Source organism: Bactrocera neohumeralis, chromosome 6 (assembly GCF_024586455.1).
Source record: "Bactrocera neohumeralis isolate Rockhampton chromosome 6, APGP_CSIRO_Bneo_wtdbg2-racon-allhic-juicebox.fasta_v2, whole genome shotgun sequence".
Taxonomy (NCBI): domain Eukaryota; kingdom Metazoa; phylum Arthropoda; class Insecta; order Diptera; family Tephritidae; genus Bactrocera; species Bactrocera neohumeralis.
The window spans coordinates 18851660-18876225 of NC_065923.1; the positions used below are offsets into that span (position 1 = coordinate 18851660).

General features: G+C 33.8%; 2 protein-coding genes across 2 annotated transcripts in view; both read left to right on the top strand.

Moving 5' to 3' along the window:
• LOC126760985 (heat shock protein 23-like) overlaps positions 1-24566 on the top strand; it is a 450653-nt gene that overhangs the window by 152977 nt on the left and 273110 nt on the right. The gene's annotated exons all lie outside the window — the stretch shown is intronic.
• LOC126760990 (adult-specific cuticular protein ACP-20) lies at positions 7992-13660 on the top strand. Its single transcript, XM_050476844.1, has 4 exons — positions 7992-8184; positions 10968-11174; positions 11273-11369; positions 12590-13660. The coding sequence occupies exons 1-4, from the start codon at positions 8173-8175 to the stop codon at positions 12715-12717; spliced, it is 444 nt and encodes a 147-aa protein (XP_050332801.1). The 5' UTR covers positions 7992-8172; the 3' UTR covers positions 12718-13660.

Genomic DNA, 24566 nt, shown 5'->3' on the forward strand with positions numbered 1-24566 from the left:
TTAAGATCAGATAGACACTGTCAAAAAGATATGAGATGGCTCCTGTAAACGAACTGTTTCTGTCAAATACTGGCAAAGCGAAGGCTGATGGCACCTGTCTGATAGACCTTTCAAACAGATGCTTTTGTCGAACAGTTGCCAGGCTAAGGATTTTAGAATGCTAAAAGGATGAGATGCTAATGCTACTGCTAAAAGTATTATTCCTTATTATATGTTTTTTTATATTATATTAAGCAAGGTTGTCTAAATAATACTTACTATAAACTACTCATGGTTTCCCTAACAACTGACAGATAATTGAGCAATTGAGTTACAAATTCATGCAACTTAAGGCATTAAAACGAAATAAAAGCAGTTAATTTAAGAATTTTAGAGTTCCTTAGCTTAACGCCAAAGGCAAGGGAGCAACAACAACGGCAATAGTGTAGCAGCAATTTTCAACTTTTCGATTAAGACAATTTGTGTAATGACCAATGAGTCATACACCAAAACTGAGTAAACCAAATGCATTCATTTACAACTTTTTTACTGCAAATCTAATTCAAAGTTAAGTGCAGTAATGACACGAAAAATGCTTCAGCTAAATGAAATAATGGAGAATTGTAAAATTCGAAAAAAAAACAAAAACAATTATGTGGTATAATTGTGGATATTTGGTTAACATTTTTATGGTTATACTAGTGTGCATACATACATTTATGTAGAGATAAGTAAAAATTCAGAAAAAACAATTTTTTATACAACAATGTATATAGCACTAATTGAGTTATGTAATAGATTTACATTTTGAAAAATTTACAAAATGTCTCAAAGCGCGATTGGTTGCAGTTGCAGTTTTGCAAGCAAATGAAACGATGTAGCTTCTACAAGTATTTTACTGCCCAGCTGCTAACTGTAAACTTAAGACTTTTGGAGAATTATGCCGCTAATCTGCTGACGAAATTCCGTACTGATTGTGTTGGTCATTCGTTAGGCAATTAATCATAATAAAATTTGGTTTTGAAATGCAATTTTCAAAGCTTACTTTGTGTAAATACACAATGCATACTTTTTGTTGCATATATGATCTGTATGTCGCTTGTATAAAACAATAATTCAAAAACCAAATTTTCAAAGCAATTCTCTTCATTAAATTTACTTATGCATAAGTATGTCAAGCTGTTGAAGGCGACCTGTGTCAATTAGTCTTCAAAAAATTCTATTTACATATTTGCTGTTAATTATAAATATACACAAAATATGCAAATGAACAATTGAGGCTTAATGCATAAAATAAGAAAATTGATAGTTAAAGGATTACATGGTTTTCCTCGGGTAAAAGACAGCCCTTTTACAAAATTTTTTTCTCATATAAAAAATGAAATATATTATTAAAATTTTTTATTGTTGCAAATATACACTATTAGCAATGAAATTCTGAAATTTTTGGAAATAATATTTTAAACTCGGCCTTTGCGACAGCATTTCCGGTAACCCCTCGGAAAAAAGATGCGCCCGCGTTGTCAGGATAACTTCTTACTGGATCATCTAAAGTGGAAAAATACGTATTTTAGTTAAAATCTTAACTTAGAACTTGGATGAAGAAAAAAACTGAAAATTGGATTTTTGGCAGACATTTTTACAAAAAAGTGAAAATTTCGACATTTTTTTTCAAATAGTTGTAATCGAAAAAAATCCTTCATAAAAAGTCTTTAAGAATTGTATCTGAAAGACCTGTATAAAACTTCATGAAGATCGGTTGAGTAGCTCTTGAAAAATCTTGCCAATCGACTTGACAAACACAGTTTTGAAAAAATCGCATTTAAAGACCGCGCACTTAGCCTGCTAGCGTTGAGCAGACAAGTTCTCAAAGCTGTATCTCCGAAACTATTACTCGGATCAACTTTAGGACAATATTCTAGAGTTTTTGTAGAATTTAATAAGATAAACCCATGTAACCCCTTGAGTGAGTTTCTGCTCTAGCCAGGATAGCCAAGAAGAAATTAAATCTCACCAGGCTATGCAAGCAGGCCATAACCAGACTTTCAGTGGAGAACTCGCTAAAAAACATTCGAGTACTTAGTAATATAATATAATATAGGAATAAAAGAAAATGAAAATGCTGCGAGTTGGCTAGCTCGAGAGTAGTAGGGAATGCATTTCCTCCAAGGTGCCATAGTTCATTCAGCTCATTCGAGGTATGCTAGAAGCAATGGACTGTGGAAACAGCTCATGCCGAGTAACACACTAGTATCATAGAACAAACCGCAAAAACACTTTGAGATAGTGTTGATGGTGGGCACATTCATAAGCTGCCAAGTAATAGAGCAATTACCTCTAATATTTCATGCGATGAGGAGATAATGAAACGTTGCTTTTATGAATGCATACCTAGCCTTCAGTCGGTTGAGACAGGGCATCTTTTAAGGCTTCCAATCTGTTAACTTAAAAGACATTAGGCTACTGAAGCTGATTTCATTAATTCAACTGGTTGTTACCTTATTTGGTTACCACTTAGTAGCACAATGGACCTAATGGCTTAAGTTGCTTACGCTCTGACGCTCCTCCCCTTCCTTACTTTCAAACAATCAATCAACCAACCATTTCCCAAAGATATCTCACATAGTTACTCAAATTCGATAAATAGAGAAAAATGAAGCATAAGAAGTGGCAACCGAAAAATCTTATTGGTCGGAAGGGTTACGATATGTTTTCATAAACTTTAGAATAAATATGTATTTGTAGTTTCTTGAAAACTTTTTCTTCATAAATATGAGTCAGGCAACTAAGTTCTTTCTTTTTTTAATGAGACTTGTATTTTATTGTAAGGAAATAGTTACCAATGAATTACTCGAAGTATAGCCCATCCATAGTCACAATTTTTTCCAATATTTCTGGCAAAGCTCGAATATCATTACGGTAAAACTACACATCTTGTGATGCTATTCAAGAATCAAGCCATTTTTCGAAATCGTCTTATGAATGGAACTGTTTCTGAGCCAGAACATGTGCCATTGAACGCAACAAATAATAATGGGACTGTGCAATATCTGTGCAATATGGCGGGTGTGATAGGACTCCCATTTGAGCATTCTCAGGTAGGTTTTGACCTGTTTTGTAAAGTGTGGCCGTGCTTTATCATGCAGTAGAATCGTTTTTTCGTGCCTCTTCTGGTATTGAGGTCGTAAGGAAAGCAAGTCTCTAGTTTCTGTTATTCCCAGCGCATGCAGTCGCTTTAAAATGGGCTGGCGGGTGACTTCCAATGCTGAAGCAAGCTGTTCTTGCGTTTAACATGGATCCTCATCAAGCAATGTCTCCAATTCATCGTCTTCGAAGGGCCTTCCTTCACGCGGACGGTCGTTAATATCACAATTACCGTCTTTACAGCAATCAAATCAAACACCGCACGTTGCTTAAATTGGAGCTGCAAAACTTCTGGGAGTTCCAGGTGTGCGATTTCCGATTTCTTTGACTGAAAGAAGAAAATCAACACTTCCTGCAAATGAAGATTATTTGGGAAAAATCTGACATATTCGTAGAACCAAAAGTTTATGAAACAAAAGCAAAGTCTTCGTTAATGTGGAATGACAGTTTCTTTCTCAAATGTCTAGGTTAAGTTTTATTACTTGGATTTCTCAAAATCGATCACCACTAACTGCTGGAGCCATCTATTGACAAATAATATTTTTTATTTGGAAAAGTGTATTTGACAATCAGTTGGAACTTTCAAATGACCCTGAACAGATTTTATACAGTTCTTATACTGCGATCGGCTTGAATGGGGTAGGGTAATGTGATTAGGCTTAGCATAAATGTTTTTCAGCGACTGTATCTAGAAATGTGGCATCGTTACAAAACAATATACCTCTCTACTCTGTTGTGAGTGACTGTATAACTGTATAGAATCATCCTATATAGGCATATATATATAGTAATAAGAAGGAATTGAACCACCACCACCAATCCCATAATCAAATATACAAAATAACTCAGTCATAACATCAAAATATGAAAATATGCCACTCCAGATGTTGCTACGTCAATGCAGTGAGGCACGCGTCGCAAATGGAGCGCAAAGCACTCATGTGGCATGTTTGTTTGTCCGTTGTTACCGTGTGAATTTCGCAAGCTCACTTTACTGTCTAACCACCTAGAAAGGCGACCAAAAACCGCAAAGCCAACACAACACTCAAACACATGCATTGGATGCCTGCATTTGTTGTTGGCGCTGGTGCAAGCGTTGGTGCGCGCTATTAAAACGTAAGTACCGCGACGCGTAAATGTGGCAATAATCGCCAAAAGTGGCGGCAAGTGGCTGCAACGACAGAACCGTTAACAACAGGTGAACTACTTTAAGTTAATAACGAAAGAAAAGCAAAAGTAAATTCCAAAGGCGCATAGTCATGCTTGTCAGCGCTTGTCTATATGTATATGTATATGCATATGCTTGTCTGTGAGTTTATGTTTGTGCGCACTTGTGTGTTTGTGTGGGTGTTGGTTCGGTAATGCTGCACATGCAAATGCTCGTGAATGACATCTGTTGATTTAGTAATACACCTTTTGTGTTTTAAGGTTTTGTTGTTTAGTTTTTATTGTTTGTTAGAGCACTCATTTTTGAAATATTGATTGATTTTCGGTTTCAGATTTTCTTTAGAAATTATTTTTTTTAGCGATCTGCATAGATAAAGTGATTGATTGCGTACATTTCTTACATGGTTTTTGGGATTACATAATGATATGCTATAAGTAACATATAGAGTAATATGCATATTTAAAAATTATTTTTCTTTTGAAAGATTATTACATAAGAGGATATGTACTAAAAATCTACTATGAATGTGAGGCTAGTATATGCTATATAATCTTTGATAAATCCTGTCAAATGTCCTACTAGTTAGCTAACCAAAATAAGAAATCATTTGAGAGCTTCTGGGTAAGAGTGCTCTTTCCAACAACACCATCCAATACAGTAAATTGAGTTAGAATTTAAACTGTCTAATTAAAAAATAAATATCACAGTTCTGAGGTATATCTTCAAAACTGCTTTCTAATTGCATGTATTCGAAATTTAAGGAACTATACACAAATATAGCAAATTTCATCTGTTATAAAGCTCCCTAATATTAGAAATTTGTTTAGATAGTTACCGGAAACTATTAGTAAACGTCATGAATTATTTTTGAAAAGAAGCATTAGGTCTTAAAAATAACTTCTTCACCCTAACCCCAAAATAGGCACTACTTATAGCTCGACCAATAACGCGCCAACGTACAAGCAGAACCAATTAAGTAACCAATTTTATTAGTTAACTAGTTAAATGTTTGTGATTTGCGAACCCCAATTCATTTTCTAACAAAAGCAGACATTCTCATCATTAAAGCCTTGCTATAATTCGAAGAAATTTATAGTTTTAGCGATAAAGTGTCAACCCAGCCACTAAATCAAGTATTCATGCTTCATGTTTCCTAGAGCGCCTCGGAGTCCTCTCTCTCGGAGTTGTTGAACTTTAAACGCGTTTTTCTCAAAACATTGTTTTTCTGGTCGGACCGGGTCCTAACTTTTTTCCTACTGAACCGATTGCTTTCAAATTTTAACAGGCTGGTTTACACACTTATAATTCTCGTCGGAACTAACGAAATTTTTTTCAACCTTATTTGTTTATTTTACAACCCTTTCATTGCTAAAATGAAAGGACTTTTTTCAAAGTTCGCCATTTTATTATATACCCTTGAAATTTAACTTCAGTAGTTCCGACCAGAATGACATGTCTATAGATTAAGAATAAACAAGAATATTTGATTTGAGATAACATCAAGAGTCAAAATCACCCGGGCCACCCACGTGCATTATTTTTGAGGTTCCAACTTCGAGTGCCAATAATAATGATAATAAAGTATTAAATTTTTTCAAATACATTTTTTTTTATATTCTCAATATGTAATTAAAAACATTCTAAATATTCAGGGAAATTCATTTATATTTTCCTATAAAAACCACCCTATAAAGAAGTCATTAAAATAGGCATAAGTTACCAGACTACTACCTTAAACTATCAAAGGATTCAGCGAGGTTCATTACGAACGTTTTTTGACTACGGAAATTTTTAAGCAGTAAGATAGAAAAAGTAATATTTGGCGTCGTCTTAATTGCTCGGCCTGTGAGCAAGGTCACAGCAACTAATACCTTGACGAGTAAGTATACGATATCTGGGAACATTATGATATAGATGAATATATTTTCTAAATAATAACTGGAACTTTGTTTACACTTTAAGGGTCAATTACACTTTGGTTTACATTTATGAGATCAATTACCCCTTTGGTTAGATTTAGTCAAGTCCACAACCCTTCATTATATTTGGGGTTAGTGTCAACAACCCCTTTGTTTTTAATTTTGATGCTAAGCTCAAAACTCTGTTTACATTTAGTAACGTTTCTATACATTTGGGGTCACTGACCTTTTTCTTGTCTTGGGGTCAATAACCTTGTTTACATTTTAACGAGGTTAGTTACCCTTTTGTTTGCATTTTATGACGTCAGGACACCTTTGTTTACATTTAGCCAAGACCGCAACCTTTGTAGCAAGTAGCCAAGACAACAATATTTGTTTAAATGTATGGGGTTATTGACTCTTTTGTTTACATTATGAGATCACTGATCCATTGTTTACATTTAGTTCAGTCCAAAACCCTTGTTTACATTAGGCAATTCAACAACCTTCGTTTACATTTAGTCAAGTCAACGAAGTTTGTTTAGATTGGGCTCAATGGCCCGTTTATTCTCATTTTATGGGGTCAATGAAGCCATTGCTTACATTATGAAAATAATATGCCTAAGCTATAGAATAGGAAAACTATGGAACTTTTCGTGATTGGTTGTGGTTTGTTATTAATGTCTGCTTTCAGAAGCCCGAAATCTCTTCAAGTCGTCTGTTTTCTTCACATTTGACTTCTTCGGAAAACAAATAGAGTTAAAACAATACTAAATATTATTAATATACATTAAATTGATGCATAATAGGTTTCAGGTGGCCAATTCACCCTTTTTATGATAAGCTGATACCCCTTAAACCAATATCCTCCTGAGAATGGATATAGTGCCGAGATAAAACTAATAAATCTCTGAGCCTTTAAGCGGATTTTGAAGCAATATTCCCACTAATTACACATCACTTAAACTATAAAAGCTAGCAGCAATGCAATTGTAGTCATGTGAGTCGGGCAATATAAGTTTCTTAAGCAAGTACAAGCTTTATGGGCACTTAATCACCGACAACTGGTGGATTGTAAAATTGTGTGCACATTGACACACATAAATTAAATGTCAACGACGGCAAAAAGTGAATTTTCAAAATACTTAAAATTTGTTTAATTACCGTTACACATATACATAAGTAAATATATACAAACATGCTGCAAACAAGTATGCCACATAATTTAGTGTAACTGTAAACACAAACACTAATTAAATTTCCGAACATATTTGGCATAATTTCGACTTTACGAGCCAGTGTTGATTTTATTGTTGTTGCTGTGGCAGTAATTTCCAGCTGATATACTTTTCTGACGCTCGTATTGTTAATTTGGTTTAGTGTTTTGTTTACAGTTGATTTTTTGCAGACGAGCGCAAACTCACACAAACACACACACATAACGGTACTTTTATGCAAGCCTGCCTGACTTCGTCGAGCGTGGAGTCCTCTCTGTGCACCGTTGTCTAACAGCGGCCTTTCCAATTGCCTTCCAACTGCACTATTTTGTCTCGCTCTCGCTCTCTCTTTCTCGCTCGCGCTCATTCTCTTTGCCGCTCTTGCATGCATTTTTCAACTTTATTGTTGCGTTTGCTACAAATATGCGCCATTGTTGTTGTTATTATCTATTGCTTTGGGCTGCAAAATTGCTGTGGTTTATTGTTGTTGTTGTTGCGTGGCTTAGCGATTGCATGTCGCACTTTCTTCCTAAGTATATAAAAGCGTCGAGCAAGCGGAGCTTTGGTATTATTCAGTGGTGAAAAGTGGCAACGCTCAGTTCGATCAGCACAAAGTAGTGATCTCGTTTCTTGCAATTAAAAACACAAATTGTTTGCAATAACAACAAATATCTATAAAATACCGTTTCGGTGTTAAAATAGCATAATCTAATATATAACTAAGCGCTTAATAAATATTAAAAATACAAAAACTAATTCTTACGAAATGGCACTGAAGGTGAGCAACATGAAAGGATATACAAACGAATTGTGTAATCGAAAAAGTGTTTGAGTGTTGTTTGTGTGAAATGATAATCCGACAGTTAGTGGTATAAAACAACATGAGAACAGCAATTATGACCCAAGTTACAGGATTTTATGCTATCAATGGGAGAAATTTATTTTGCTCGTTTGTCAAGTATTACGCTCAGATTGTGATAGATTCTTGAACAATGGAAGGAACATTAAAAAAACAATAATTGGCAGTTTTTTTTAATTTTGAAATCATACGAGCATAAGGTTATAAAGGCAAGCATGTATAAATGAATTTGAAAGCAACTTTTTAGTAGCGCATCCAGAATTTCTTTCTCTTGCCCAAAGCTCTACATAACATTTTTTCCTTCCGACATATTTATAATTTTGAGGTTACTTCGTAAATTCTTCTAATGTAAATTTATCGTCAATCTCTTATTATTACCGAATTATCATTCCCGATTTTGGGGAGCGGGTTTTTATCAACAAAATCCCCGTGCAACCGCCACTGCATCTGTTACGAAAGCGTTAAAAATTCAATTGATTTTCAGCCTCTGACTTTTTAGAAAACTCTTTTACAAGTCCATCTAATAATTTTACACAAATATGGAGTATAAGTCTTTTACATAATTAATATCAGAATAATAATTAAAATCAGAATAGGCAATACTTGTTATAAGATCAATAAAAATTATTAATTATTATTAGACATCCTTTCAAAAGAAGTATTGTAAAATAATATAAAAATGAGGCGAAAAAAATTTTTAAATAGTTCTCAATTAAAATGTATCTCTTTATATATTGACAATAACTCAAATAACTATTAGTCATATATTTTTGATAAACGAAACATTATAATGTTTAAAACTAAAATAAATATTTAGAAGTTACTTTAGAAATTCAATTGGGAAACTACAAAATTAAGAAATGATTAAATATCACAATTAAAACGATACTAAAGTTGTATGCGTTTAACCCACAACTTTCTTTGAAATATAAATTTTTTCCGAAGATACAACTTCGATCCTTTATAGCGTCTTACTTACATATCGTCACCTAAAATGCAAAATAACATAACATAATTTTTCATAAGTTTACAAATCAAGGAAAAACGATATAATACAAACCACTAATCTTGAAAAAAATTTAGTTTTGGTTATAAAATGGTTATATATTGGTCATAACTGTCAGCAGAAGCCGAAAATTTTATGCTACATATACATATGTATGTAACCTTATGATGTAGTGAATCGTAAGCAACAAACAATTAAATTTCAATTTTTTTGATGATACGTCGTTTTGCATTTTAGGTTACTATATATGCTTGATAAAAAATTGTTATACATCATTAAAATAAGAGGAAAACGTGCATGGTGCTTATATATTCACTTCTCGCTTTATATTATCTTTTATACTAAAATTCATAATAATAGTTTACAATAAGCCAAATTCGAAGGAAAATATTTTGACTTTGGATAGCCTCCTTCGAAAAATTTAAAAATTACTTAATTCAGGGTGGTTTCAGTTCAATACACCGGCGAGTATCGCTGGAATGAATGAATGATTCTATGAGTTTATAAATGAAATTAATGAAATGTGAAGAAAAACGCATTAACTTGGACTAAACAGAAGCTATAACCAGCGTTTGAAAAACTACGCTACTCACGTAGCATTTCATTTTGCTATTGCTAACGCTCTTACTTTGTCGGGAGCCATAGCAGAGCCATAGCATAGCAATGTAAAAGTATGTGCTCTGGTCTGTTCGGAGTTTTGTTAGGTAAAAAACTATTGCTGTAGCAATGAAATTTTAATTAGCTCTGCTTTGCTACCGCTACCGTTCTCGAGAAATCTTGCCAACCGACCTCAAAACATACAGTTTGGAGAAAAACGCGTTTAAAGACGACGCCCAAGTTCTCAAATTCAATAAGACAATAAAATAATTTGGATTTTGAAACCCGTAAGCCCATGTAACCCATTTAGGTGGATGCATAAGAACCTCCTAACCAAGCTTCGGTGTTCGGAGAGTCACTGCCAATCGATATATCATGAAAGTGAATAGATTTTCCATGTTAAATATTTTATAATCAGTTGAGCCACATTAGCCAAAATTGTTAAAGCGACTTTTCAAAATTCTATTTGCCAATGATGATACTTCGTGTAAGCGTTTTTCTTCTTTTTAAAATATTTTTCGAATCTACTAAACAAATTGAATTTTCTAGCTCTATCGATAATTCAAGTTTTTAAAAGACAAGATAATTAGTAAAATTTTTGCTCATGATATGTTTTGAAACATTCAATTTCCGTATTGAATCTCTCCACCACAGAGTTAGTTACGCCTACTGCTATATACTTAAATGTTAATATTTGATTATTGGTTGAATTTCAAATGGATTACTCAAAGTTGTTACTCAAATTTATTTAATATTTGGCGAGAATTTGCTCAGAATTAGTCAATTTTCGTTGCTCAAGTGTGTATATATATAACTCTCAGCTTAATATATTCAAGATAGCTTTTTGAAATAGTGTCCGACTAACGTTGGATTTATTTAATTATACAACCAAATTAATTTTTTTTTCGAAACTTTTTGTCGTAAGGCGGGCCATTTTTTTCAAATAAATTATACAATTTTTTGTAGTTCGCCTTACATATACACACATAATCCTCTACGTTACAATTTTGTTACATATAAATACCAGGACTATTTAGAGTTGAAATTGATTTTCTACAAATATTCACATATTAACCCAGTTCATCGCATTCACTTGCAGTATTTGATTTTCGCTTCTGCGCTCTGCCTTACCATGGCTTCACCCATAGGCCACTATTATGAAGAACAAGGTGGCTATGAAGAGCTCGGCGGACATGAACTTGGCGGTCACGAGCTTGGCGGCCACGATCTTCACCAAATCGAACGCGTCTCTTTGGGCGAGGAGCATCACGGCTATGAGCAAGAGGAAGAGCATGTGGATTACTATGTGAGTAAATGCTTAGGAAAAAAGCTTTGGAATGAAGCTGTTCTCATGAACAAATATTAAAATCACTAACATTTTTTTTTTCTTTTTTATTCTCGTAGGCTCCACCAAAATACGCTTTCAAATACGGCGTGAATGACTTCCACACCGGAGATGTGAAATCGCAACATGAATCGCGCGATGGTGATTCCGTTAAAGGTTAGTACAATTTTATGGTAATATTATATAATATGTAGTTCAAATTTGAACTTGCTATTCAAAAATTGTATTAAAAACGCGAAAATAAAAATGAAATAACTTTAAACAGGCTTTATTAGAAATGTGTGCTATTGAAGAATGTTGCCACCTATCCAAAAATATAAGAACATTTATATTATATAGATGTTATTTGGTATTATAATATTGCATTAAACAAAATATAATAAAAATTTCATATTTTAGAAACAATTTCGAAAAGCGTTGCCACCTTTTTAGAAATTAAAAACATGAAAAACTGGAATTTTTAAGCTAAGCTAAGCTGAGAGTTAAAGATTAGAATTGAAAGTAAAAAAATTTCTATAAAAATGTTTGAGAGGGTTGCCACCTATATCAGAAATTGCAGATTATTTGAATTTTGTTAGTAATGTGTTCGCTATTGCAATATTGACTAGCAAATGTTATATTATTATATGAAACATTTTAAAATTTGTTTATAGTGTTGCCATATAATTTTTATAATCATAAAAAGGGTTGCCAACACTCATGGAGTTTATCTAATTATTTAAGTTTTTGTTTTTATGTAGAAATAAGTTGAATGGAGTTTTACAAGCGAGTTCATGAATAGGGTTGCCAAGTAGCAAAAGTTTTAATTGCAAATATACTCTTATGGTTATAAGAGGAATATAAAAGCAGATTTGGAGTTAATAATTTATCGCAAAGCAAAGTTACAATGCTTGGAATGAGATACTGGAAGAAAAATTGTAGTGTTGCCATATGTCTATATGTGTAAAATGAGTTGTCAAATTACAAAATGTTTTGTAGCTCTAAAATTATTCCTTATGTTAAAAAAGCGATTGTATGAACTTCTGCGTACGAATATACATATTATTAGGGTTGCCAAGTAAACAAATATTTTAAATTTAAAAATATATGCAGTTAGGATCAAGACTGAATGGTTTGGCGCAAAACAAAGTGGAGTTTATTAAAAAAAATAGTTTTAGATTTTATTGCTCTCTTAAAGAGGGTTGCCAACTTAATAAATAATAAAAAATTTCATGAAAATTTCAATAGAAAAACTTTTTATTAGTAAAAATTGTCTACTATATAAATATTAATAAAATTATTTTTTAATTTTATTATTATTTTTTCAATTTTATTATTACATAAAAAAATCTCATACCATAAATTTAAAAAAAAAATATTTATTTCGAACTTTCCAGGTCAATATTCCTTGGTTGAACCTGACGGCTCCATCCGCACCGTGGACTACACCGCGGACAAACACAACGGCTTCAACGCTGTCGTGCACAAAACCTCACCAGTACACCACGAGGAAGGACATTATTAAGCAAATTTGAAGGCATAAACGATTTAAATGTAATTGAAGCCAAGCTTAGCAACAGCGGCAGCAGCAGAAATATAGTACTTAGTTGTAAATTCCAAACGTATTAGCTAAATTATAAAATGAATGGAAAGTTGAAAGCGAACACGCAACAAACAAGCTGAGATTACTTAATACACACAACTAGATTTTCATGACTCAATCACAAATATTCACTTCAACTGCCATCTTAGAAAATTTTGACTGTCTACGGTAGAATTTTAGTTTTTTCTCATATGGATTTTAGCGTGTATGTCTTTACCTTATGTGTATATGTATAAATATTATTTCTCTTTAACGAGTTGGAGACACTGTGATAGCGTTAATATTCTAACTCATTCGACTGTTCATTACTCTAACCATTTGCCATTCGCCATTAGCACTATTATCACCTCTATGTATGTATATATGTTTGTATGTAATTTTAAATCTACTTTATTTTCGAACTGTAATTAGTCACTATCTTTTATTAAACGGTACTTTAACTATGAACTGATGCAGCGAACTTATTTGGGAACTAACGAATTTGCACTTATTTTAACATAGAAACATTGTGACGTCATTTTAGTTTATTAAAAGTGGACAGAAAATGTGTTTTATTATTAAAAAAAACTTTAATTCGTTTTTTAATTGTTTTTTCTTAAATTTTCTAACCTTAAAATTGAAGAATTCTTATTAGACATTGTTTCTTATGGCTTTACTAACTAACTCACCGTTATAATGATTGCTTACTTCTTATATTCGAAACCATTTAACTGCAGTTGAATTTATTGTGTTGTCGAAAAGTAGTGTAATAATATTTTTCTTTATTTTTTAAGCTGCTTGCAGATCTAGATTTGATTTTCAGGTGTTGAAGTGTGAAAATAACTCATCAATATGCACTGTAAATTAATAAAAGATTGAAAAAATATATTTTTTACGCAAAAATTTTAATCAGGCACAAAAAATGTGATAATAGGGCTTGCCAACAGAGTTTTACACAAACCAAAAAAAGAATTAAAGATATGAAAAATATCATTTAAACTTAATTGGCAAAAAAATTTAATTAAATGCGAAAATTTTAATTAAGCGGGAAAAGTATCATAATAGGGTTGCCAACAGATATGCAATAAAAAAATAATTCAAAATATTATAAATGTCACCAAAATGTAATTTTTTGCAAACAAATTTTATTAAACGCGAAAATTTTTAAAATTGGGTTGCAAATCAATATATTCAATTTCCAAAATAAAAGACTTAAGCAACGAACTTGAGCTAAAAGCAAAAGTTTTGCTAAATTTAAAAGACTTAAGCAACGAACTTGAGCTAAAAGCAAAAGGTTTGCTAAATTTAAATGACTTAAGCAACGAACTTGAGCTAAAAGCAAAAGTTTTGCCGAATTTAAAAGACTTAAGCAACGAACTAAAGCTAAAATCAAAGGTTTCCCAAATATAAAAAAGAACTTCGACTGCAAGGATTAATTTTCTGAAATAAAAGTCTTAAGCAACGAGCTTTCACTGATTTACAAGAAAGACTTAAACAACGAACTTTTGTGTTTCGTAACCTCATACTAAGATATAAGACTCAAGCGACGAACTTGGGAACGCACTTTGCTCATAACAACATATTTCGCGCCAAAAACCATTAGTTGACTTGCAGGAAAATCACAAAAAATCAGCGCATAAGAAACTTTAGTGCCAAGCAACTTAAAAAAATAAATTTTAGGAAAATCAAAACAAAAGAGTGTAAAAACAACAAAATCCATCAACACACTCCGATAAATATTTATTACACGACGCGCAACACGTCGCCCGTGGCAATTATGAAATCACACATGGCAACGTCTGCGCTGGCTTTTCCATATCATTGAACCTCAAGTTTGTGAACAAGGAAAAGCGAATGACCATAACGGGAAATATATATCAAAAACATTAAAAAAAAGCTTAAAATAATCAGGTTTATATTTTGTACACATGCATAAAACAAAAACAATAACCCTGGTTGCCTACGTGCATGGTGTGCGAATTGGTGGCGTTTGGCCAGTTTGTTGGCAGCTAAATATTTTACTATTTTCGGAAAAAAGTTACGGTGAAGTCAAATAGTTGTAATGGCAATCACATGCTCGCTCAATTTGGGTGCGTATGTGTTTTTCTTGAAATGTGTTTTGGCTTGAAGTGGTTGACCAGGCGCTCGCTGTGCACCTGTGTCTGGTTTTACAAGAAAAGTAGGAAATGTTAGTTGATTGATTGTTGGTTGGCAGCCAGTTGGACGCCGATATGTTGGAAGAGCCCATAAGCTGTCCTTTAAGCTGAGCTGCATCCCCAAAAATGAATTTGATTGCTACTGTTTTTGTAAACAAGCTTCATAAAAACATATTTTGTTGATTTAATTTCTATAATTAATAGTCAATTGTACAAAAAATTGTCATTTTCTTCTATTTTAAGTTGGTTTTGATTTACCGCTGTGGTTATATAAGATATAATCTTTTATAATGTAGTTTCATAATATCTACTTTTACATGCTTTTATTTACATTGTTTAATCAGCCAGCTGGATTTATTTTATAGTCGCTATTTCTTGCTGCTTTTTGTGTAGTTATTCAATGAGCTATGAATCTGCTGCTTTACCACAGCAACCACAAGGAATTTAATCACTTTATTTGCTTTAACTAGCGGCCGTAAATTTTTTATGTGGTTTTAATGTATATGTAGGTAATCATAATTCAATTTTTAATTTTTACATATATCATAATTCACTGATGATTACCTATACACATATTTTTTATTAGTTGAGAAATATTTTTCATCACATATTATTATATGAATAGTTTTAGTAGAAGAAGTAGTTGAAATGCCGTCTCACAGTTCCCTTATACTAAGTTGTTGATGAGTCCTCTCAGAGAGCAGGAGTGCAAGCCGAGTAGAAAATCGTTCGGCTGACTGTTGTGATTGCAGCTTCTCGACGTCGAACCTTCATTGTTTTTGTTGACTTTCGTTTTTTTTTTTGCTGCACATAGACGGGTGCATATCTTGGCTACAAAAAGATAGTGGTTCGAGTCGATGTTAGGACCTCGGAACGTCCGCACGTCTAAAATACTGGTTAAGTGTCTTTCATCTAACATAACATGATTGATCTGGTGATGATGGCTTTTCGATCCGGAGACAGCCAAGTGGCTTAATGAATTTTCCTATACTGGAATCTATTACAACCAATTTGGGAGCTGCATTTAACGACCGCTGTGCCAAAGATACCTTCTTTGCCCACCCTGCTGTTAAAGTCGGCAAGCACGATTTTGACATCATGGTGGGGGCTGCTTTCATAGGTGCGCCGGGAGGAATGTCAAAAGTCGGAGTCTTTCTCCCACCATGAATCCCACATTGAATTGCGCTCCTTTATATGGCCACTGTAGTAAATACCACAAGGACGGACTCACGGCGCTGATGTCAGCCTCTCTCACGAGGATATCAACCAGCAGCGGCATCTTCCCAATGAAGGGACCGGATATTCCATGTCCACCGCTCTTAAAACGTATGGCAACAACGCGCTTATGCTTTTCTTGCGGCACAGATGTCGGGAGCTAACGAACGCACTGCGCAACGATCTATGTGCTATACGTTTTAAGAGCGGTAGGGGGACCAAAAATTCAATATCTTTGGAATGGTATGAATGAACACAAATTTTTTTGCAGATTATTAAAGGTGAATATTTTCTGCGTTGTGTTACATACTTTTCAATTTTTTTTGGCGTGAAGGACACTTAAAAAATTTCAATTGTTTAACAAGAAATTACACTAGTTTACAGTACATTTTTTGCCGAAGAAATTTTAGCTGTTGCTGACTACATATAATATGCTATTTCCAAAAATATAATTTAAATATTTTTATCAGCTCTAGTTTCAGAGTTTCAGCTATGTAGGTATTACACAGAAAAAAACATGTATTTATTAAGAAAAATTTTATTAAGAAAAATAAGTAATCATTAAGTTCTAATAAACTTCGTTTTAAAGCTCTTCTCCGATGTAAAGACTTTGGAAAATGACGTATTAGAGACCAACAATAGTCAGACATCATATTTGTATCCCAGAAACCCTGATAGCGCTCTTCCATGACGCGTAAGTCTTGATGCATACGCTCTCCTGCTCTTCGCTCATATCTCCTAAATTTTCCGGAAACCTCTCTAGGTGACTATGGAGGAAGTGGAGTTTTATACTCATATTGCATCCCATATTTTTTAATTGTAGCAGAAGGTCTTCTACAAGTTCAATATAATTTTCAGATTTTTTATTTCCGAGAAAATTCTGTATCACAGATACGAATGCTGTCCAAGCTTTTGGTTCTGACTCAGTCATAGAATTTCTAAATTGAGTATCTTTCGTAAGTTGTCTAATTTGGGGGCCATCAAAAATTCCAGCTTTAATCTTTTCAAATTGGCAAATGTAAGAAAAGCAGTTCCCATCTTTATCTAGCGATTTTACAAACTGTTTCATGATGCCCAGTTTTATATGTAATGGTGGAAGGATCATTTTTGTTACGAGCTACTAATAAATTGTGGACTATATTGTGCTTTCCAGGCTCCATTTTTTCTCTCAAGGGCCAGTTTTTTCTCACCCAATGCTCTTGCTTAGCTCTACTGTCCCAAAGACATATAAAACTGGGAAACTTGGCATAACCACTTTGTTGACCGAGAAGAATGTTGACCATTTTTAAATCGACACAAATTTGCCACTCATGGTCATTGTATTTTATTTTGTTCAAGACTATCGAAATGTATAGCATATTTATTTCCATTATGTAATATAATACATTTAAGTCTACGTTTTGAGCTGTCAATGAATAAACGCTAGTCGTTTGGTTCATATCGCTTCAAGCCCATTTTTATCAACAAGTTTTTGATATCTGAACAAAAGGTAATGCGAAGAAGTCCGAAGTCGAAGTAGCACCTGTTGGCAAGAGTTATCCTGCGTTGGATTTCTAGGCTGACATTGTTGGTGGTGTTTACGCTGGTTCCAAGATAGACGAAATTATCTACGACTTCAAAGTTATGACTGTCAACAGTGACGTGAGAGCCAAGTCGCGAGTGCGACGACATGTTTGTTTGATGACAGGAGATATTTCGTCTTGCCCTCGTTCACTGCCAATGGTTCCATTTTCTGTGCTTCCTTGTCCAGCCTGGAGAAAGCAGAACTAACGGCGCGGGTGTTGAGGCCGATGATATCAATATCGTCGGCATACGCCAACAGCTGTACACTCTTATAGAAGATGGTACCTTCTCTGTTTAGTTCTGCAGCTCGTACTATTTTCTCCAGAAGCAGGTTGAAGAAGTCGCACGATAGGGAGTCGCCTTGTCTGAAACCTCGTTTGGTATCGAACGGCTCGGAGAGGTCCTTCCCGAACCTGACGGAGCTTTTGGTGTTGCTCAACGTCAGTTTACAGAGCCGTATTAGTTTTGCGGGGATACCAAATTCAGACATCGCGGCATAGAGGCTCCTTTTCGTGCTGTCGAAAGCAGCTTTGAAATCGACCGTTTATGTTCACACTACAAAAATAACAGTCTACGAGATGATTTCGTGGTTCTCGCCAAATAGTCGGTGTTCCAAATTTAAAGGCACTTCTTTTACCACTTTTCCATAATCTTAAATATTCCGCACAAGATTTACAAACACAATTGGGAGCCCAAGAATTCTTATTTTTATCCAAGAGCACCCCAAAATACTCAAAATAGGTATTTTTCACCAACTCTGATATAACTTTTCTACAATTTTTAAACACATATTCTCCGCATATGTAGCAAAAATGATCTGGTTTATTTAAACAACGTCTTCTTGAACTACTCATGACGCAAAAACTTGAGAAACTAATCTTAACACAGTAAAATACGCCTGTCTTCGATTAATATATATGCTTAAATGATAAAAATCCAAAAAAAATTAACTCGAGCTGCTCAAAAATTTTTGAGGGTAGGTTTGACAAAAACAAGAAATAAGTGAACAATATCAATCGACAAAAGACTTCACAAACATTCTTGCGAAAACTTTGAACATTTAAAAATATATTTAAATATATTTCTACTCAATTTCCAAGCAAATGCCTATTGAATAAGGGCACAATTTCATGTGGAAACTAAGAGGCTTTTAGTTTTGCCACCAGTGTACATACTTTCAAGATATGTGTACGTTAGCTGCACAACAACGCCTATGGCAGCTTTTCATGTCTCTATGAAGCAAAAAGCAGATTAAGTCATTTATTTTACTCTGACTAAAAGTAGACTTCAAATTTTAACAACATTACTCGTATTGCCACTAACAACTGTGGTGGATTGTCATCCAGTAAGCAATAAACCGTTTTTACTAGTTTTGATATTGGTAAGCTAATAATTTTGTTAACTGCCACTAAAGCACAATTTCAGTACAATATTAATATCAAAACGTATCCGGATTTTTCAAAGAAATACTTATGGTTATTTCAGCACTCAAAATACGTCGCTGGGACGTTGGGTCGTTAGTATTATCATTGATTGTAGCAGGTTTTAGTTTATTCATGACCAGAGATAAATCGCAAACATTTTGGCAATTTTGGCATTTTGAAGATTTTGAAAATAGGAATATGAGCTAGAAACATCTGAACACTTCCTGTTTTACTGTCGCTCATTTGCTTGAATAAATATGCAACTTTTATCTTATTGTACACCTTCGGACATTCCAGTGAACCAACGAGAGTGCATATAAACGACTAATTAAATTCAAGCCTCTTTGCTAGTGTATGAGGAATATCTACAAGAGTTTTTCATGTTCATGTCGCACTGTATTTAGCAAACCAAGTGTGATGATCAACTGGCAGATGAGTCGTAGTGTCGAAACTAACTTCTTCAAGTTTTCGGTAGCTTTGAGGAAAAGTGACCTAAAGGTTTATTTCCACTTATGAACTTCAAATTTAGGACTTTGGCATATATATCGAATTGTAAGTAGTAGCTTTATAGATGAGGAATGTACCGCGAAATAAGGTCTATTGTGTCCTTTGTAAGTAGTATTTGAGATTATTCTCCGAAAGTTGATTCGGTAAATAACTTTTATCTTTGAAGGAGCGCATTTTAAGAGATTTTAAGTTGGTGTAATCTGTTCCCAAAATTTTAAATTACTTGCACTTCGAAACACTGATCTCGGAGTCAATAAAGAAAGTTTCTCCAAATGAGCTAAACCGATCGACTTGATGTTTCCATGCGATCTTCTTAGAAATTTGTGTCAGGTAATGATTGAGAGAATAAGATTTTTTGTAATAATTTCAGATTTTTAAGCGATTATGAAGTGTAAATGAGTATTTGATATCATCATTTCTTCTGAGTAGTACCATATATTCGAATTATTTTTGAAACGAAAGAGAGATTTCTATTCCATTGAGTAAAATAGCATATTTTGTAAACTGTAATTCTGATATCTCCAAGTTAGATTTTAGTCAAACCTTCAAACTTTCCAAATATCTTTTCGCGTATTTTCCATAAGGAGCCTGAGAGTGGGGATAACGCGAAATTTGTATTCATGCAAACGATGCACGAACCTCAATCATGACTGGAAAACTAAATTTGTGACAAAACACCCCGGAAATTGTAAGTAAAACGAAAAATATCGCCAAAAATTTTGAACTTTGTCATAAAAATATTAATTTCTTTTATATGACCTAAATTTTTAGAAAGTCAAAAATGCAAAATTTAGTTTACATAATTTATAAGTTAATTAATTTTTCTGCTCCTAATTGCTCACTTATGAAGTCAATGGGCTAATTGAGCACAAAAATGTCACTAAAATTATGAGCGTTACGGCATTCCTAACGAAAACCTATTAAATTTAAATAACAAAAGCAACAACTAATTAAAATTTTAATGACAAATTAAGGCAGCACTTTCATTACATTTATTTGGAGTAAAATTGATTTATTTAAATGGCTAATATGAAATGTTTTTGTTGGAAGTAAAATCGAAACAGCCAACAGCAACGAAACGGTTTCAAAGAAAAACAGAAAACTGCAAGGAAAATGTAATACTTGTAAAATTAAAAAAAGAAAAATATAAGCAACGACATATACAAGCAATAATGCATAAAAAATAATAATGTGACACAATAAACAGTTATGCAAACCATTTTCACAGTTAACCTTGAAGATTGTAGAAAACAAGAGAAAAGCAGTGGATATATTAATTAGAGTGCGGTGAGGCGGAAAGAGGTCCAAAAAAGGTAGTCAACTCTTCGCGGCCCAGTAGAGCTGCACTGATTGCGCAGCTGAGGAAAATTCAGCGTTCAACTGAAAAAAATACATATATCTATATACTTACATATACAGTATACATATAAATGTATATATATACAGTATATACATATATATCTGTATGCAAGTATATATATTTGTTTGTAGGCACATCGCTTGAATGCCAAAATCACTGTGGGCTGTTGCAACTTGCCACCAATCGCGAAAACGACCGCCAATGCTTGCAGCGACACCAGCGACCAGCAACCAACATTGTTGCGCCCCAATTGCTAGCAACTGTTGCCGTTGTTGTTGTTCGTGGTCGGCTATGAATGGCGGATTAAATACCGTAACGGTTTGTTAGAATTCACCTCCACGCGAGTTCAGGGATGCCACACGAAATGGGCAGTTTTATGTTGTACAAACATGCGGACAGAAAGGCCAACTTTAAATGTGTAAGTTTGTGGGTTTTTACCGAAAAATGCAAAGGTTAGGTTATGTTGATAATAATTTTGTCGGCTTTTTATTGTTTTTTTGTTTTTTAAATAGTTGGTGGTTACTGTTGATCTTATTTTATGTTGTTGTTATCATTGACCCTTGAAGGAGCTGAGGTATAGCAGTCTATAAAGAACATGCCAGTGGTTTTTTTTGCGGAATATGGTGCAAAAAGTTATTGAAAATTGAGTAAAATCTATGCTTAAAGCAAACGAAATGTATACTTCCCTTTTACTGTGAGAAATTGCCTAGAATATCTGTGTTCCACAATCTTTACGTGACTAACACTATTGCCTAATTTATATCATTTGTGCCAAAATGTATTTATGATGAAGTTAACTTTTAACTATCTGGCTCCCCTATTTCTTTTAATTTTTTTTTGTAACAGGATGAGCTCATTGTTTTTAAATTATTGCATCTGTCAATATATTTTTGAAGGGTAAAACATAAAAAAACGTGTATAAAGCATTATTCAAAATACTGTCCTTCCAAGACGGTGTTTTCGAAATAGTTTTTAACCGGTCAAGCAACAAGAGAACGAGTGTTGTCATAATGGCGAATTATTGCCTCGAGCTAAGCCGCCAGTTCTGCTCGTTTTTCAGCAATCGCTCGTTAAAATCACAATTTGTGGTTCGTACGGTTCCCTATTGTTGCTTTCACTTGGTTTTAGAACCTCATAATACAGCCCGTCTGACAAAAAATATAGAGCATTACCTTGGCGTCACGGATATTCTGTTCTGCCTCTCTCTTTGTTTGGCTCGTTGGTCAGGTATCATATCGGTTTTTATACTCTTGCAACATGTTTCTATAGAGTATGATAGTTTTGTGCAAATAACAGTTGTAAATATCAAAAACTAATCGAGATATATGTATATAGAGTTTTATATATATAAATTATCAGGATGAAGAGACAAGTTGAAATTGGGGTGACTGTCTGTCTGTCCGTCCGTCCGTTTTCCCGTGCAAGCTGTAACTTGAGGCCAGTGTATGAGTTACATATATACAAGTACATATAATTGCTCGGATACCGATCCTTTGGTTGAGGTTGTGCACCTTAAGGTATTTACCTGATTTGATTCTTGCAATCTACAAGAGTATAAAATGTTCAGTTTCAACTGAATATAGCCCTTCTTTACTTGTTGGGCTTAGAATAGCAGTGGTTGATTAATTTTTCATCACCAGTCTCAATCTGATGCAAAAATGATTTCTGTTTGGGAGACTCACGCAGTATTTTTCAGGTGCAAAATCGTTTCTCAATATATCTTGGCCACTATCCATGTGGCACTCAAAGACTCTGCGAGCTCTACTTGTGTTCGATAAAAACCTTCAACGACTAATACTTCAAGTTCCTCATTTTCCAATATTTTTTTACATCATATCATGATATTATTTAGCATTTTAAATTTTGCAAGCCACTTTCAGCACGCTCGCCCAGCGAGTGCATGTCCAATATAAAATTTTACAAAAAAAGTTAAATTATTGTTTTTTACGCTTCAAATGAATGATATCAACCGAAGAAGACACAAAAGTAGAGTAGCTTTCCAACGCAAGTTGGATCGTTGAACATTTTGAAGTGGAATTCTGTGATAACCTAGGAAATATATCCACATCGTGCATATTATGCAATCTGGTATGTAAGATGATACTATAAGGTAAAACTGTACACAAATTATTAATTTTTAAATTCTTAATTTATTCTCTAGAATCTATGTCGACCCCCTCAAAGTAATCCCCCTTGGCCCAACCAACTTGTGTTAACATTTTTCCAATCCACGAAACAGTTGTTAAGATCAAATTTCGGAATAGTTTTCAATGCGCATAGTGATTCACTTTTAATGTCTTCAATTGTCTCAAAACGATTTCCCCGAAGCGGTTGGTTGAGTTCGATGAATAGCCTAAATGAATAAAGCTAAATCAGGCGAATACTGCGGTTGAGGCACAATATTGGTTGAAAAACGTAGATAATGGTCGATAATCGTAGAAAATTGTCAACATAGCCTTGATTTTGACCTGCTTTGGCATGTTTTTTCGGGTTCGGGTCATCTTTGCCACGATATTCGGCCATATATCATCGGTTTCGCGGTCGTAAACACGGATCTAAAACTCATCGCCAGTAAAAATACGTTTCATGACATCCTGCTAGTCGGAAAGCATTATTTTACAGACCTTAACGCGATGCTGTTTTTTGAAAAAAAAAAATGTGATTTTAGAACTAATCGTGCTCTCTATTTTCTTATGGCGAAATGATCTTTCGAAATTGTTTTCACCGATGCTTCCGACATTCCAACGATATCAGTAAGATCTCTGACTGTTAATCATCGATTCTCAACAATCAATTCCTTTATTTCATGACTTGTTGATCATCCGTTGATGTTGATGGCCGTCCAGGGGTTCGTCGTCAACGCGTTCTCGATCCTCTGAATAATTTGTACCAATCGAAAACATTTCCTCGGGAAAAACAATTATCATTGAAGGCTTTTTCCAACATTTCGAAAGTTTCGGCACCAGAAATTTGATTCCGCACACAAAATTTAATGGAACTTCTTTGTTGAATAATTTCACTCATCGTAAAAATCGCCGAATGCACTTTATTTAAGAAAGAAAACTAAAACACGACTATATATAGGTGTTGTAAGTGAATTTTGATGCAGACAGGCTGAAGGAAGTTATAAGAAAATAGAAAGAAAACAATCTTGTATACCTTTAGAGAATTCTCAATGCATTTTCAGTCAATTTAAAAGCTCATTTAATCGTAATTGCATACAGATTTGTATGTGGGATTAATCATTTTCCTAAAGTACAAATACAAGAGCCGAATATTATAACTAAAAGTCAATTTAAGAGGTCATTTAATCGTAATTGCATACATATTTTTATGTGGGATTAATCATTTTCCTAAAGTACAAATACAAGCGCACAATAATTTAACTAAAACGTGCTTATACTTCATAAATTACCGTTCAACACCAAATCACGAGCACTTCCCATCATTTAGAGATTTCAGAAGTTAATAAAAAGTTGCGAATTTAATTTGTGTTATTATTGAACGTGAACTTTAATTTGTATCTACGCCAACAGCTAGCTTTGCACCTCGAGTCTCAAAACCCCA